The sequence below is a fragment of the Chiloscyllium plagiosum genome, unplaced genomic scaffold (genome assembly GCF_037043375.1).
Source record: "Chiloscyllium plagiosum isolate Xiang-an unplaced genomic scaffold, Cpla_swu_hap1 HiC_scaffold_2, whole genome shotgun sequence".
Classification (NCBI taxonomy): domain Eukaryota; kingdom Metazoa; phylum Chordata; class Chondrichthyes; order Orectolobiformes; family Hemiscylliidae; genus Chiloscyllium; species Chiloscyllium plagiosum.
This window is the reverse complement of record NW_028270140.1, coordinates 102969565-102988154: the sequence shown is the minus strand read 5'-3', so window position 1 is coordinate 102988154 and position 18590 is coordinate 102969565. Positions and strand designations below refer to the sequence as shown.

Here is an 18590-nt window from a genome sequence, read left to right as displayed (position 1 = left end):
GCTTGAGGAATTTGATATATTAGCTATCTTATGAATCAAAAGTGTTTGTAGCACCATCATACTTCCCATGGTCATTTCTGTACATAATCTTGAGTAAGTTTCCTCTAACTCAGTTTGATTTTTCACCTTGAGATTATTTGTACTCTTATACGAAATAGGGTGTGCAAAATTAGTCAAAGGGGAGTATACCGTTACCAATTTTGCACCAGGATTAGTGCAAATGTGAGGGAAAGGAAAAATTTAAAGTTTTATAAATGTTGTGGAAATTAATGAGCTTGGCAGAAAGGAGCAGGCATTTTATTGTGGTTGCATACAACATTTTTGACTCTCCGTTAGATACTCTTCAGAATGTATGATAATTGTACGAAAAAAACAATATCATATCAATGGCAAAATATCAGCCACTGCAAACTGACTGAATCAGAGACTGAAATACACAAAGCAACCATTTTCAGGGAAGTGGAAAGACAGAAGATTAATCACACAAGCACATTTTTATGACATATTTAGACTAATGTAAAATAAAGAAAATAAAACAAAATTAAAGGATTGCATACAATTAATTAATAACTAAAATTCAGAGAACAAAGTGCATAAATGCATTTGCTTGCCAACATTTTGCTGAATCATGTCTTTATGATCAGATATATGAAATAGTTTTGCTACACAAATCACACAAGCAGCTATTTCTTGGAGAAATGCCACATGAGGATGTATAATAAAACAATGTACAAAGTGAACATGACAGTCAGTTCTGAAAATAAGCTATTACCTGTTTGCTAGCAGTGCCCTGAAGGTCAATTGACTCAGTCCTAGATTACAATGCAGCACTTTTGACCAATCCCAGTTCCACTCAGTTATAGCTGACTGTTGATAAATGAAAATAGGGTACTGTTAGTTATTAATCAGAGCTAATATGATAAGTATATTGCAGCGCAGCTGTGATGGACTAAGTAAAGAGAAGGAGGTCTTGAACAAGGGCTGAGACAGAAGATATCAATCATGTACACACAAAAGCTTTTTATTCTAATTAGGTGACAATTAATTTGGGTTTGTTCTCATTGGTTATTAAAAAGCTAAATCAATTTTGTTGTTGTGTTCTTTTAGATCACAAGGCTATTTTCACCCCACTTTTGTAAGAAGTCCTTGCATTTGTTTTTATTCCAAATCACTTATTTTGCAAGCAATTTTGTAGGTAAAATAAAAGTAACAAACAAAATGCGTTACAGTAAAGATGGATTCAACAGTAATGATTACGAGCAAACTCACTGAACTATGAGTCCAGAAGGGAACTCTACTCAAAAAGAAATGTGGACTGAACAGTTTCGTGCTGCAGCATTGTAGCACGTTGAACATATCACTCTGTGGGCTTATATGATTAATTAATTAACCCTATTGCACTTCTAATAGAAATTTGCATTCTCAAAAACAAAATTTTAAAAAAATCTTGCCCCTGCTTTGTTGATGTACATGCAGAGGAATACATCCTAATGACTAGTTCTCACCACATAATTAAGGGCACATTTTCGTATCTGTTACCAGTGGACTGTGGTGAATAAAGGAACAAGAAATATAATGTTGGTTGTGGTGAGTTGGAGAGATTGGCAGAAGCAGCAATGCTCTAACTGATATATGTTTGTATCCAACTGATGTATGTATGTAATAACGAGAAATTTAATGATGAAGAAAATCCTTCTCTTTGGCTGCACATTCTCACAATTCACAAGTCTTGTTCAAGGCAGACAGAGAGTCAATCTGTGCACAACTCAATGTGAAGTTAAAAGTACAAAGAAAAACTATTAATTCTAGAGATCAATAGATCTAGAGATGCTGTTGAAGCAGAAACAAGGAGTGCTGAAGAAATTCAGTAGGATTGACAACATCTGTGGAGAGAAAAACAAATTCAAGTCAGTGACCCTTTGTAAGAACTGAAAACATCTGGGAATATGTGGTATTTATAGTGAGCACAGCATGGGAGGGATGGTGTTGGTGAGGGAGGAGGGAGACACATAAACAAAGATGCTGCCCAAATAGTGTGTGTGTGTGTGTGTGTCAAAGCATGAACCATCTCATTCTATGGTCACTACCCACCTACCCAGCCTCATGTGTTCAGTTTGGGTTGGTCCCAGCACAGCCAAACCATTTTCAACTATTGACAGATCCTGTTAGTACTATTCAGCATTCGCATCTTCTCCAACTTCCTATCAGCTATCCCTTTACTTGCTTCCATTTGTTCTCTTCTCTCTCTGGGCAGCATCTCCATGAAACCATTTTGCTCCTTTCCCGACATCCTCTACTCAAGCTAAACACCATTATCAGCACTAATACCACCTTTTCCAAGCTGTTTTCAGTTCTGCTGAAGGGTTACAGCCTCTGTTGCGACTCACAATATCCTCATCTAATTTTAACCAAGTATGCCACTCATCAACGTGATATTAAAGACATGTGCCTCTGTATTTTCACAACATTAATATATGCTGTTCGAGATTTGGTTCAATATCACAGATACAAATAAGTAGTTATTCATTTAATATCCCAGACTGCTATTTATTAATCCTGCCAAACTGATATTAAAAGTTAAATTGGTTAATTCTTGGTATGATTACTAAATGACACAATGAGGCAAAATTTTGTCGATCGATGTCGCACCAAAATTAAACATGTCAGTCCTCTCATTTCAATGAGGGAATGACAATAGTGGCTGTCATAGGAGAGTTCTAAGCTCAGGGTAGCCATCCTTTCTGGCTGAAATGTTGGCAAGCATCTTCTGTGAATAATGAAGTAGAGTAAAAATATAGTAAATGTCAATTTTAAAAATGTAATTTTTCAGAATTAAAAGTTGAACAGTTTAATATAAATAAGCTGTAAATTAAACTAAACAATAACATAAAAGAAAAGGAAATATTTAGTGCAAATTTAAATTGGTCTTAGTGCTGTGATTTCAACTAACTGACTGCAGAATTTGAATACTTATAGATATCCATGGAGGAGGAAGAATACAAATTTGAATCCTGCCCCATTCACTTCCTGTGTGAAAAAACACTGGGAACAGCAAATGTCAACTTCTTACAGAGTGGAAAGAAATTGGGTATATGTTCTATTTAGGTAGCACTTTATGTCTCATTGAAAACTATTATGCCTTACTGAGGTCGTGAACTGGAATACAATTCCCAGAATCATCTTAATTGGATTTTAAAAAGCAGAATTCCTCAATTTATCCATCTGTTTGACCCAGGTTAACAGAAAGCATGGATCAGGTTTCTGTACTTACAAGAATTGCTATTTATGACATATAGTTATATCCTAACCACAGATAAGCAATTATGAACTGACGACATACAAATGCAGCAAATTAAATTCTAACTTCCTTATCAACTTCAATCCCCATGCATACATATATGGTTAGACACAGAAGAAAAAAAACACATGGGTGTGATGGGCAGAAGAAAAGACTGACAAGACAGTTCATTGGCTCCTGCTCACAGGTTTTGCTGAAATACTCCTTTTGACTAGTCAGGAAATGCTGATCCTTGCTTTTCCTACTCCAGATATTTTCACTTGTTTGCAGAAGGTACAGGATGGTGGAATGACATTTAAAGTTTTTGGCTTACTGGTTAAGGGTCACAGTTTAAAAAGACCTTGTGAACGTCTGATTGTTTCACCTCAAACATTCATACCCCCAAAACTGTTCACCTTCCGAGGAGTCAATCACATTGTTTTTGGCAAGTAAAAGGCTTGTGCCATTGTTAACTGGTCACAAGTCCACAGCTATTCATTGCCAGGCAAATCTCCATTCATGGAGATAGTGAGGACTGTAGATGCTGGAAAGTCAGAGCAGATAAAATGTGGAGTTGGAAAAAGTAGCATCAGAGGTCCCGATAAAGGGTCTTGCCCAAAACATTGACTTTCCTGCTCCTCTGATGCTGCTTGATCTGCTGTGCTTTTCCTAGCTCCACATTTGATCAAATTTCTATTTATTCTCATCTCTTGGCTCCAGCTCGTTTGTAAACAAGTCTTTCACCACTGCTTGAACAAGCAGCTGTGTAAACACTATTTATAATGAGTGTCAGCTGACTTGCTTTTAAAAAGTGCAGCAATTCTTAAACAATCTTGGGTTTTTAAAATGTTCTTTTCCCATTTCAGTCCATAATCAAAAATAAATAAAGGAGATCCAAGATGGCGGCGACCCAGTAAGACTGAGTCTATAGTGCTCCTCCCAAGACTTGGGCACAGTGGGTCACCTACCCCCTACCAAGCTCACCAAATCATTTATAATAGTTTTGTAATTCAATTAGTTGTGTAATATTACATTTAAACAACTTAATCCTAAGTTAAAATGACTAAAGGGAAGGGAGCCCGCAGCTCTCAGCATGCAGGAACCCCTCCCCCACACTCTCCAGCTGCAGCAGAGGCGTCCACAGCCGCCCCGGGGGACTTACCAACAGTAGCAAGCCTTGCAGAAATGCTTTCCAAGCTTGACTCGAAGATCGATGCTTTTATTGTCGAATCCAGAAACCGTTGGGAGTCGCTCTCGGCCGCGCTGCAGAAGCACGACCGTGAGATTGAAGAAATTCAACGCCGAGTCGGAGGGGCGGAGCTAAAGGCCGCGACCTCCGAGACAACCGCTCAATCGGCCGTGGATCAGGTCCGGACTCTCGAGCAGCGAGTCCGGACCTTGGAAAATCATATTGACGACCTCGATAATCGAGGTCGTCGAAAAAATATTCGTTTGCTGGGCCTTCCCGAGCAGGAAGAGGAAGGCCAGCTTACAGCATTCCTGGAGCAGTGGCTGCCACAACTTTTAAATCTGCAAGCTGGATCAGGCCAGGTAAGGGTGGAATGGGCCTACCGGGTCGCAATACGTGGGCCCGGCTCGAACCAGCGCCCACGCCCGGTCCTGTTCCGGCTGCAGAGCTACAGGGAGAGGCAGATACTCCTAGAAGCCTCTAGAAATCTCGGAAAAGACCCCCAAGCTATGATCTACAAAGGATCCAAGATCATGCTATTTCAGGACTTTTCCCCGGCTCTGGTTCGAAAGAGGAAGGCATTCGACGAGGTGAAGAAGCGTTTAAGGGACTTAAATGTTCAGTACTCCTTACGCTACCCAGTGATGTTACGCTTTAACCATGAAGGATCCGTATATAACTTTGGATCACCAGAAAAGGCTAAGGAATTCTTGGACTCTCTTAGATAAACTGTAGGACATAATGGATGTTGGTCTGCCTTTCCCCCCCGCTTTGGTTTATATCCCCCCCCTTTTTTTTTCTCTTTTCTCTTACCTTACTGTTTAATATTATCATGGAGGGTGGGGAGAGGGATTTGAATTTCTCCCCCCCCCCGGAGTTGTTTTCTGTTATTATTTTATGTATATATGAGGGATGTATGTATATGTGTGTGTATATATATGTATATATATATATATATATATATATATATATGTATATATATATAAGCTGGGGGATTTGGTTAATGTTGGTGGGGGGAGGTGGTTACCTTATTCGATTTTACCTCTGTCTTTAGGAGCGGAGTTGTTTTCCCTTCGTTATTTTGTATTATCATATTTAATTATTATTTGTTGAAGTGGTAATTTTATAGTTATATGTTTATATATGGTATTAACATTACCAAATATACCCAGGTGTTGGTATGGGTGGGGGTGGGGTGCTCACTGTTAACTCTAGCTTTGTATTATATTTGAACTCTCCTCATTTTATTGAGGAGTGCCTGGGTCAAGGGTGGGGCATTGGTTGGGAGAGGATATGAGGGACTTTTGGAGAGGAAGTGACGCCCCCTGGGAACAAGGGGGAAAGTCTCCACTTAGATACGTTTTATATTTTTTTTATTTCGAAATAGTTTTTTACTGTATTGTTGTGGGTGTATTAAAGAGGCTTTATTTTTGTAAATTTTACATGTTCCACGCTCGGGATGTTCTGGATAGGGTTCCCCCTCCCGAGGGGTCTCAGATTGGCCCAGAGGATTATGGTTGATCAGTCGGTTAAGTGGTGCACCTGGAATGTCAAGGGGAGTACTTCGCCACTCAAAAGGAAGAAAATATTATCAAATCTTAAGAAGGAAAGAGTTGATATAGCTCTCCTACAGGAGACACACCTGTCAGATAAAGAACACTTGAAATTACGACAGGGCGGATTTGATCAGGCCTTTTTTTCTTCTTTTAGCTCAAAAAGCAGAGGAGTTGTTATTCTTGTTCGGAAGAATTTCCCTTTCAAAATCCTAAAGCAGATAAAAGACGAATCTGGACGATATATCTTGATTAAAGCCCTCATAAATGGAGAGGAATATGGGATTTTAAATTTGTACTGCCCCCTGGCACACCCCTTTAAATTTATAACGGAAGCCTTTTCAAAATTGATGGCTTTTGATGCCCGTCATATAATTATAGGGGGAGACTTTAATTGTATTATGGATCCGGAAATAGACAGGATTCCCAAGAGTACTGCAGGAGTATCTCCCAGATCTAGACAATTGATGGATCTGAACAAAGAATTAAGATTGGTAGATGTATGGAGATGTCTTCATCCACAGGGTAGAGATTTTTCTTTCTACTCTAATCCACATAAATGTCATATCAGAATTGATATGTTTTTTGCCCCCTCGATTTTTTTAAATTCCATATCATCCTGTAAAATAGGTAATATAGCAATTTCTGACCACGCTGCTGTATATATGGAAACTAAGGCGAGGAACAGTGGGACATCCCCTCAGCATTGGCGTATGGACCCCTTCTTAATGAAAGATAGTAAATTTGTAAAGTACTTCTCTCAAGAATTTAAAACTTTTTTAGAAATTAATTCAGGTACAGCTAGCAACCCGTCAATGATGTGGGAGACCATCAAAGCTTACACGCGAGGCTTGATCATCTCCTACTCAGCGACCCAGAAGAAATTAAAGGGAGAACAACAGCGTCTGCTTGAAGCCCGCTTAAAAGCGGCTGAAACAGCATACACTGATAGACCTTCTATTATTAAATTGCAAAGGATTACAGCTCTTAGGACAGCTCTAAACACTACACTTACTCAAACGGCTAAGAGGGAAATATTATTTGCAAAGCAAAGGTTATATGAATATGGCGACAAACCGGGTAGATACTTAGCATTTCTTGCAAAGAAAAAAAAAGGCCCCTCAGACTATTATGTCTATCAAGGAAAGTACGGGTATTTTTAATGTGACCTTTAGAGAATTCTATTCTGAGTTATATAAATCACAGGATTGTGAAGATAGGACAAAGAGGATGCAGTCATTTTTTAAAAATTTGACTTTTCCAGACCTAACTCCGGAACAAGTATCGGTCCTAAATGCTCCTCTTACACCCCAAGAAATAGTTGATGCAATTAGGCACCTTCAAAATGGTAAGGCGCCGGGCCCAGATGGCTTTCAAGCTGAATTCTATAAAGAATTTACAGAAATACTGGCTGGTCCACTTATGGACATGTATAACTATGCATATAGTCAGGGCTGTCTCCCGCCTTCGCTGAAAGAGGCAAATATCTCTCTTATCCTTAAAAAAGGAAAGGACCCAGAAGATTGTACATCATACAGACCAATATCCTTGCTAAATGTAGATTTTAAAATCCTCTCTAAAACGTTAGCACTGAGACTAGAAAGGATACTGCCACATATTATAAAGGAGGATCAGACGGGGTTTATTAAGGGCCGTAGATCATCCAATAATGTTAGAAGGGCTCTGAATATGATTCAAGCTTGTCATCAGGGAAAGATACCAGGAGTAGTGGTTTCATTAGACGCAGAAAAGGCATTTGATAGGGTCGAATGGTCATATTTGTTTTACACATTGGAGAGGTTTGGCGTTGGACAGGTGTTTACCAAATGGATCTCAACATTGTATCGTGATCCCAAAGCTGTTGTGGTTACCAATGGATTAGGCTCGGATAGCTTCAGTGTGGGTAGGGGCTGCCGTCAGGGATGTCCCCTCTCGCCATTGTTATTCACGCTAATAATTGAACCACTAGCAGAAGCTATACGAGCTGATCCTAATATAGTGGCCCCAAGGATTGGTACAGGTAAACATAAAATTACCATTTATGCAGACGATGTTCTTCTATTCCTCAGTAACCCTTTGATGTCCATACCTCGCTTAATCCAAGTTATTAATACATTTAGTGCATTCTCAGGCTATAAAATTAATTTTTCAAAATCGGAGGCTATGCCAATGGGTGGCCTTGCTGTGATACCCCGCTTAGCAGACGGTTCCCTTTTTCCCTTTCGCTGGTCCCTGGAGGGCTTCTTATATTTAGGCATTTTTATTACTCCAGTATTTGGTCAGTTGTATAAGGCTAATTTTGTGTATTTATTGGAAAGGATAAGGCAGGACCTCCAGCGATGGGGAGGCCTGCCAATTTCCTGGTTGGGTAGAATAGCATTAATCAAAATGAATATCCTGCCCCGTCTCCTATATCCTATGAGAATGCTTCCGGTGATGCTGCCGAGGACGGCTTTATGTAAATTATACGGCTGGCTGAGTTCCTTTATCTGGAATTATAGGCGGCCCCTCATTAAGCTGAAGAAGCTACAGCTTCCACAGGCAAGGGGTGGATTGGACTTCCCAGATTTTAGGAAATATCAATTAAGTTCCCTATTAAGTTACATAGCTGATTGGGTCTTGTCTGATCCACAATCAATCTGGTTGGATATCGAGGCTTCTCAAGTAAAATACCCACTTATTAACCTGTTATTCTCAGACAAGAGGAAAATCATTACAGATCACTGTAAAAACCCTATAATACTAAATACAATCAAGGCTTGGAATATAATGCGGCAAAATGAGGGTAATTCACATAAAACATCCCCCTATGCACTGATAGTGGGAGCATGGGGATTCCAACCGGGGTTAACAGATGCCACTTTTAAACTCTGGAGATCCAGGGGTATCTCATGTCTCGGGGATTTATTTAAAGATGGGGTGCTGATGTCTTTCGGACAGCTGCGTCAGAAATTCGGATTACCCAATGGAGACCTCTTTCGATACTTCCAAATTCGAGATTATATACAGAAGAAGACTACGTTATTAGATAGTCTTTATAAATCCGAGAGAGAATGTAGTGTCCTACGAACAGTGGGGGTATCTTCCGTCAGTAATATTTATCATTTACTACATGATGAAGTATCGGGAGATATGGATAATCTGCTTAAAACATGGGATCAGGATCTGGGACTCGAAATCTCCACAGAAACGTGGAATGATATCTGGGAAAATGCTAGAAGAATTACTATTTGTAACAGAACCCAGGCTATCCAGCTGAAGATACTTCATAGGGCCCATATAGCACCGGTTCGATTGGCAAAATTTAAGGCAGGAGCATCTCCAATGTGTCCTAAATGCAAAATAGAGGTGGGCACTCTTGTACATTGCTTATGGACCTGTCATAAGATCCGTAGATATTGGACTAAAGTAGCAAGTACCCTGACAGAAATTTTAGGAATGGAAATAAAAGTGGACCCCGTATCTCTCCTCTTGGGCTTTTCGAACTTTCCCTCCCTGGACACGTACGGGAAGAGACTATTTTCTATTCCTTCTTTCTGTGCAAGGAAAAATATTTTGGTGAACTGGGCGGCGGAGGGCCCCCCTGGACTTTCAAATTGGCACAGACTAATTATGGAATGTATTCCCCTTGACTTCCTTACAAATATGGTGCACCGAAAGACTGAATTATTTTATAAAATATGGCAGCCCTTTTTGAATTATATAAATACAGATATTTCGGCTATCCTAACAAGGGCTTTTATTTAATTGAGATTACAAACCTGGCTGGTCCGCGGCCCCTCGGGGGAGGAATCCCGCACGAATACGGGTTTTATTATATCTGATGCTAACACATCCCGAGCATGTAAGAGACTTAAATATACACCCTGGTTAGTTGTAGGTTAGATTAGTAGATAGTTGAGTTTTGTTTGTTTTTTTTTTCTTTTCGGTTTTTTTTGTTGTTTGGGTTTTTTTTGTCAAATTTTGGCTATTGTATATTTGAGCTAATTGTATATCAATGTTTATATCTGAGAGTTTTGTTTATTTTTGTAAACTTGTAAAAATGTTAAATTTCTAATAAAAATATCTATTAAAAAAAAATCCCCCCCAAAAAAAAATAAAAAGAAAAAGAAATTGACTTGATAAGACCTGTAAGCACATCCAGCACCAGACTTTGGGCAGACTTAATGCAAAAGGTTATGGCATGTAAAGCACAAATATATGTTGTAAAAGTTATTAAATAACTAATAACAAACCAATAAAATTAATATACCTTTTCATTCTACAGTATTTTTTATTGTGAAAGTTACCTGGTTGAAGCTCTTGGTGCCAATATGGTTAAAAGCATGCAGAGGGTTAAATATCAAAGGCTGCTGACAATCATGCATCCTAAGTTGCCAAGGTATCTGTGGGGATCCTTTCTCATCAGAAAACCGCTGATAATAAATTTGTTCCTTTATCTGATCCTAAAGGCAAAACAAAAATATTAGTGTCAGACTAAATAATTGGTGAAATAAACAAAACTATTTGTACTAGTGATTACTTTCAAAGAAATCAGTTTGAAGTTTAATATTTTTCAAAGCTTTTTTAACATTCCAGTGAATTAAGTATTTTATACAGTGTTAAAAACATTTGAGTATCACTGCCACCAGTCTGTAAAAGGAATGGTACATTTACTCTAAGAATAGCTACTCAGCATGTGCAAAAGGGAGTTATTTCATAACCATGTCAGATCATGAAGAAACTAGACACTATCTGTAAAGCTCCATGTTCAAAGTCTTCTCAAATCATCTTCTGTATATAGTTATGTTCAATAATATCTGCTGTTGTCAATTGCAAGAATATCTATCTCACACTACTACACACGTGAACTGGGACTGCTTTATGGCAGGCAGCCAATCTGATTCTGAGTAGTCTCTATGAAATGGCTCGGCATCATGGCAGTGTGAAATTATGGACCATTCACTTCTGATTTCAACCACAACCCTTTTAACAATCCTGGGCAATATTTCGTTTTTTTTAATTGTCCTGCTGAAAGTTCACAGGCCAAAATGTTAAGATTGTTTCCTCTCCATCGATTTTACCTGACCTGTTGAAAGTTTCCAGTTTTCTTTAAATATTTTAAATTGCTTATAAAAGAAATCCTGTGGCTGCATGTTAGTTTTTTTTTCTGGAGGTAAGAGCACCCAAAAATACTTTTGAAAAGCAGAATAAAATTTGCTAGAACTGCTTGGGAGGATTTAAACTAGTAAGGTGGGGGGTGGGACCCAGGGAGATATTGAGGAAACAGATCAATCTGAGACTGGTACATTTGCGAACAGAAGTGAATCAAACAGTCAGGGCAGGCAGGGACAAGGTAGGACTAATAAATTAAACTGCATTTATTTTAATGCAAGAGGGCTAACAGGGAAGGCAGACGAACTCAGGGCATGGTTAGGAACATGGGACTGGGATATCATAGCAATTACAGAAACATGGCTCAGGGATGGGCAGGACTGGCAGCTTAATGTTCCAGGATACAAATGCTACAGGAAGGATAGAAAGGGAGGCAAGAGAGAAGCAGGAGTGGCATTTTTGATAAGGGATAGCATTACAGTGGTGCTGAGGGAGGATATTCCCGGAAATACATCCAGGGAAGTTATTCGGGTAGAACTGAGAAATAAGAAATTGATGATCACCTTATTGGGATTGTATTTTTGACCCCCTAATAGTCAGAGGGAAATTGAGAAACAAACTTGTAAGGAGATCTAAGCTATCTGTAAGAATAATAGGGTAGTTATGGTCGGGGATTTTAACTTTCCAAACATCGACTGGGATTGCCATAGTGTTAAAGGTTGAGATGGAGAGGAATTTCTTAAGTGTGTACAAGACAATTTTGATTCAGTATGTGGATGTACCTACTAGAGAAGGTGCAAAACTTGACCTACTCTTAGGAAATAAGGCAGGGTAAGTGACTGAGGTGTCAGTGGGGGAGCACTTTGGGGCCAGCGACCATAATTCCATTCATTTTAAAATCGTGATGGAAAAGGATAGACCAGATCTAAAAATTGAAGTTCTAAATTGGATTAAGGGCCAATTTTGGCGGTATTAGGCAAGAACTTTCAAAAGCTGATTGGAGGGAGATGTTCGCAGGTAAAGGGACGGCTAGAAAATGGGAAGCCTTCAGAAATGAGATAACAAGAATCCAGAGAAAGTATATTCCTGTCAGGGTGAAAGGGAAGGCTGGTAGGTATAGGGAATGCTGGATGACTAAATAAATTGAAGGTTTGGTTAAGAAAAAGAAGGAAGCATATGTCAGGTATTATCAGGACAGACCGAGTGAATCCTTAGAAGAGTAGAAAGGAAGTAGGAGTATATTTAAGAGGGAAATCAGGAGGGCAAAAAGGGGACATGAGATAGCATTAGCAAATAGAATTAAGGAGAATCCAAGGGGTTTTTACAAATATATCAAGGACAAAGGGTAACTAGGGACAGAATAGGGCCCCTCAAAGTTTCACCAGTTTCCTCATTTCCCCTCCCCCCACCCTGTCTCAGTCAAATCCATCAAATTCAGCACCGCCTTCCTAACCTGCAATCTTCTTCCCGACCTCTCCGCCCCCACCCCAGTCTGACCTATCACCCTCACCTTGACCTCTTTCCACCTATCACATTTCCGACGCCCCTGCCCCAAGTCCCTCCTCCCTACCTTTTATCTTAACCTGCTGGACAAACTTTCCTCATTCCTGAAGGGCTTATGCCCGAAACGTCGATTCTCCTGTTCCCTGGATGCTGCCTGACCTGCTGCGCTTTTCCAGCAACACATTTCCAGCTCTGATCTCCAGCATCTGCAGACCTCACTTTCTCCCCTCAAAGATCAGCAAGGCGGCCTTTATGTGGAGCCACAGAAAATGGGGGAGATACTAAATGAATATTTTGCACCAGTATTTACTGTGGAAAAGGATATGGAAGATATAGACTGTAGGGAAATAGATGGTGACATCTTGCAAAATGTCCAGATTACAGAGGAGGAAGTGCTGGATGTCTTGAAGTGGTTAAAGGTGGATAAATCCTCAGGACCTGATCAGGTGTACCCGAGAACTCTGTGGGAAGCTAGAGAAGTGATTGCTGAGCCTCTTGCTGAGATATTTGTATCATCGATAGTCACAGGTGAGTTGTTGGAAGACTGGAGGTTGGCAAATGTGTTGCCACTGTTTAAGAAAGGTGGTAAAGACAAGCCAGGGAACTATAGACCGGTGAGCCTGACCTCGGTGGTGGGTAAATTGTTGGAGGGAATCCTGAGGGACAGGAAGTACATGTATTTGGAAAGGCAAGAACTGATTCGGGATAGTCAACATGGATTTGTGTGTGGGAAATCATGTCTCACAAACTTGATTGATTTTTTTGAAGAAGTAACAAAGAAGATTGATGAGGGCAGAACAGTAGATGTGATCTATATAGACTTCAGTAAGGCGTTCGACAACCTTTCCCATTAGCGAGGTTAGATCTCCTGGAATACAGGGAGACCTAGCCATTTGGATACAGAACTGGCTCAAAGGTAGAAGACAGAATGTGGTAGTGGAGGGTTGTTTTTCAGACTGGAGGCCTGTGACCAGTGGAGTGCCACTAGGATCGGTGCTGGGTCCTCTACTTTTTGTCATTTACATAAATGATTTGGATGCGAGCATAAGAGGTACAGTTAATAAGTTTGCAGAAGACACCAAAATTGGAGGTGTAGTGGACAGCAAAGAGGGTTACCTCAGATTACAACAGGATCTGGACTAGATGGGCCAATGGGCTGAGAAGTGACAGATGGAGTATCATTCAGATGAATGTGAGGTACTGCATTTTGGGAAAGCAAATCTTAGCAGGACTTATACACTTAATGGTAAGGTCCGAGGGAGTGTTGCTGAACAAATAGACCTTGGAGTACAGGTTCATAGCTCCTTGAAAGTGGAGTTGCCGGTAGATAGGACAGTGAAGGCAGCGTTTGGTATGCTTTCCTTTATTGGTCAGAGTATTGAGTATTGAGGTCATGTTGCGGCTGTACAGGACATTGGATAGGCCACTGTTGGAATATTGCGTGCAGTTCTGGTCTCCTTCCTATCGGAATGATGTTGTGAAACTTGAAAGGGTTCAGAAAAGATTTACAAGGATGTTGCCAGGGTTGGAAGATTTGAGCTACAGGGAGAGTCTGAACAGGCTGGGGCTGTTTTCCCTGGAGCGTCGGAGGCTGAAGGGTGACCTTATAGAGGTTTACAAAATTATGAGGGGCATGGATAGGATAAATAGACAAAGTCTTTTCCCTGGGATTGGGGAGTCCAGAACTGGAGGGCAGAGGTATAGGGTGAGAGGGGAAAGATATAAAAGAGACCTAAGGGGCAATTTTTTCACGTAGAGGGTGGTACATGTATGGAATGAGCTGCCAGAGGCTGTGGTGGAGGCTGGTAAAATTGCAACATTTAAGAGGCATTTGGATGGGTATATGAATAGGAAGGGTTTGGAGGGATATGGGCCGGGTGCTGGCAGGTGGGACTAGATTGGGTTGGGCTATCTGGTCGGCGTGGACAGGTTGGACCGAAGGGTCTGTTTCCATGCTGTACATCTCTATGACTATGACTCTAATTAAATGCAAATTGTTGTCTTTGGTGAGCTGAATCACAGTTGTCAATTATTGTTGATGTTTAAAGTTCAGCAAAAGTGAAGAGCAATGTGCATTGCCTACCTGATTAAAGAAACAGGTCCTATAATTCAATGCAGATTTTTAAATAAAGACTACAGAAGAAACTGAAATGTCGAAATAAACGAAACCATAACCTAAAGGCTATAGGTGTCCTCAAATGTTTAATGCCTATGAAGGCAGAGGTAAACAACAGTCCATTGTATGAAGTATTTAATGACCACAGAACATCCCAAACATTTTACAATCAATACAACATAATTGAAGTGTAATTTTGATTTTAATGTCAGAAAAGCATCACTGTGTGAATATACACACAGTAAGCCTCCACAAACAATAATGTCTAAATGAATCAGGTAATCTATTTTAATGATGGTAGTTGAGTGATAAATACTAGTGAGAATACAGGAGAGGAATCTCCTAACTCCTCTTCAAAATACCATAATGAAATCTTTTATCTGTAAAGGTGGATGTCTTAACCTAAAGGTAGCATTTCCACAAGTTATACTGGACTTATAAAAGTAGAACTTTAGTACTGGACTGCAGTATTAGCCTAGATTTTGTGCTCAAATCACGGGAGTAGCATTTGAGCCCACAATCTGGTCAACTGGTTTGGATAGCATGCATCGCAAGTTGCTAAAGGAAATGTGCGGGGACACTGAAAGGGATTGCTTCAATTTTTCAAGCTTCAGGAGATATAGAGGTGATACCAGAGAATTCGAGAGTGGCAAATGTGACCTTCTTTGAGGAATGGTTTGAGGGCAGTCCTAGCAACTACAGAGCAGTTTGTCTTTCATTACTGGTGAGGTAAGGTTTTGGAATCCTTAATCAGGGAAAAAAAATCAAGAAGCACTTGGAGAGTTTTAAGTTAATTAAGGAGACCCAATATGGATTTGTAAAAGACAATAAGTGTGGTGTTAGAAAAGCACAGCAAGTCAGGCATCATCCGAAAAGCAGGAGACTCAACGTTTCGAGCTTAAGTTCTTCATCATCACATTCCTGTTGAAGAGCTTATGCTCAAAATGTCGACTCTCCTGCTCCTCAGATGCTGCCTGATTGGCTGTGCTTTTCCAGCACCACACTTTTTGACTCTGATCACCAGCATCTGCAATCCTCACATTCTTCCAATGGATTTATAAAAGGCATGTTGTGTTTAACTAATTTAATTGATTTCTTTTGATGAAATAACAGAGAATATTGATGAAGGTCATGTAATGGATGTTGTCTATTTGGCTTTTTAGGAAATTTTGATCAAGTACCACATAAAGGCTGGTTAACAATGTTTAGGCTCATGGAATGGGGCTGCCAGCAAATCAGCTGGATAAAAAAAGGCAAAGGACAAAAAGCAGGAAGTTAAGGTAATAGTTATTATGCAGAATAGAGGATGACAGACAGAACTGTTCCGCAAGGATCAGTGCTTTGATTATTTCTTTTTTCTATACATAAATTATTGGATTTGAAATATGGAGTAACATTTTAAAAATGCATATTAAAATTAAGTATGATGCCAACTTGAAGAAGTGGCAAACATAAAGGATAATACAAATGCAAGCGACTACCATATAGATTATCTTAGATAAACTGTACTAAGGAGTGGGTTGGTGATGAATAGTAGGCAAAGGCAAAAACAAAACAAGTTAGGTAGCATGGATCTAAGGAAATCTCAATGTGCTGACCAAATCCCATGTGTAACTTTGCAAAAACCTGAAAGGAGAAGTCGAAATGTTGGATCTTCAAGTGTCTTAAGGTCATGCTGTGAGCACTGGATAAAAGGGTTAAAAATAATATAGTTGTTTGTTTGGAATCAGAGGGGACATGTGGAGTGAGATAATGGTTAAGTTGTCTGGTTTCCTTCCTGAAAGACAGAAGATAAACACGATCAATTTTAGGTATTGAACGTGGTTGAAACAGAAAGATAAAACCCTTAAAAACAAGGAGGTGTCGTCGGTGTAAGGCCACCCGATCCTAGGGGATATGATACACTTGTGACACCTATCAATGGTTGAATCATTAAATGGACAATGGGATCAATCGAGGGCTCATCATGCAGGATGTATGCACATTGCTTGCACAAACTGATGGATAAGTAAAGGTGCTCCATGGTGACAGCTAATGCACTTGGGAAAGAAGTAGACTGATAAACTACGTGGACACCAGATTAAAGGAGGACTGATCATCTACTCCAAACTGACTCTAAGGAGTAAGATAGATGAGCTGAGGACACAGATTGACATGTGAGAGTATGATGTTTAATTTATGACTGAAATTTAACTTCAAGATGGGCAGGAGTAGCAGCTCAGCATTCCTGAGTATTGAGTATTCAGGCAAGATAGAGAGGGGCGTAGAAGTGGGAGATGGGCTGTAATATCATTCAAGGAACCAAGTATAGCAGCAAGAAGGAGTATGGTATCTTGGAAGGATCATCAAATAAAGCCATGAGGGTAGAAATTAAAAAAAAGGTGTAAATACACTGATGATGCAGGCCCCTAAGCAGTCAAGAAGAGATACAGGACCAAATACGCAATTGCATTTCAGAGAAGTAGGAAATATCAAGGTAATACAGTCAGGGAATTTTAATTGTTCAAATGTTAACTGGGATAGTTTTAGTGTGCAAGTTAAGGAGGGAACAAAATTTTTCAATGACATCCAGAAGAACGTTTTTAGTCAGTGTGTAGAAGGCCCAGTAAGGAAGGGGACAGTTTTGAACCTAATATTTTGAAATAGATGCAGCAGGTGGAAGGCTTATTATTGGGGAGCATTTTGGAGATGGTGACCATAACACAGTTAGATTTAAGGTAGTTACGGAAAAGAATAAGAATGAGACATGAATAAAAGTTCTAAACTGGGGAAAGAATAATTTTACTAAGCTAAGAAACTATTTGGCCCAAGTAGATTTAGAGTAGATAGTTATAGATAAATGGTGTCAGAGCAGTGGAAACATTCAAGGAGGAAATAACAAGAGTACAGGACAATATATTCCCAAAAGGACAAAGAGTGGGCTCAAGGCAGAGAACCCTGGATGTCAAGAGTATGAAAACTCGGATTCAGAAAAAAATTAAAAGCTTATGACAAATCCCAAGGGCCCAATACGGTAGAGTCCCTAGAGGAGTTTAAAAAGTACCAGGAGGAATTTTTCAAGAAAATTAGGGAAGCAAAGGATGTGCATGAGAAAAATGTGGGGGGGGAAGAATAAAGGAAACCCCATATGACTTTTTCCAATTATATGAAGAGCTAGAAAATAGCAGGGTCCATTATGGATAATAGAGGTAATCTGAATGTTGACCTGAAAGACATGGGCATAGTCCTCAATGAATGATTTGCATCAATCTTGACAATGAATAGGACAATGTAGGCATAGACATTAGGGTAGAAGACTGTGAAATATCAGAAGGAATTAACATAGATTGACAGGAGACACTAGTGGATTTATCACACTTAAAAAGTAGATAAATCTGCAGGCCCAGGTGAGATGTCTCCCAGTCTGTTGAAGGAGACTACAGAAAAGATGTCAGTCACTGGCCACCGGTGAGGGTTCAGAGGACTGGAGGATTGTTAATATTTCCCCATATTAAAAAAATGAGTTCGGGATAAAACCATGAAATTACAGGCCAATCAGTTTAATCTTGCTGAGTGGGAAAGTTATCAGTAAGAGTTCTAAGGGACAGAATATCTCTGCATTTGGAGAGACATAGACTAATCTAGAATAGTCAGCATGGATTTATCAAAGAAAGGTTGTGTTTTACAAACTTGACCAAATTTTTTAAAGAAGCAACCAGAAATGTTGATGAGATTATCCATTTGATTTTGTCTATCTAATGAACAAGACTTTTGATATGAAACCTCATGGCAGATTGGACAAGGAACTAACAGCTATAGGATCCAAGGCAAAGTAGCATATTACATCCAAACTGGCTGAAATACAAAAGGCAGTGGCTT

At 39.6% G+C, this 18590-nt stretch overlaps 1 protein-coding gene across 7 annotated transcripts in view; it reads right to left on the bottom strand.

Moving 5' to 3' along the window:
- Positions 1 to 18590, bottom strand: part of kiaa0825 (KIAA0825 ortholog) — a 423025-nt gene that overhangs the window by 226386 nt on the left and 178049 nt on the right. For 6 of the 7 annotated variants that reach the window (XM_087999252.1, XM_087999256.1, XM_087999242.1 and 3 more), the window contains 2 exons: positions 10309 to 10464; positions 773 to 867 (listed from right to left, as the gene is read on the bottom strand). The exons of the other annotated variant lie outside the window; for it this stretch is intronic. In XM_087999252.1, coding sequence (XP_087855378.1) covers positions 773 to 867; positions 10309 to 10464 — 251 coding nt within the window. The remainder of the gene's footprint in view (positions 1 to 772; positions 868 to 10308; positions 10465 to 18590) is intronic. 7 annotated transcript variants of the gene reach the window in all.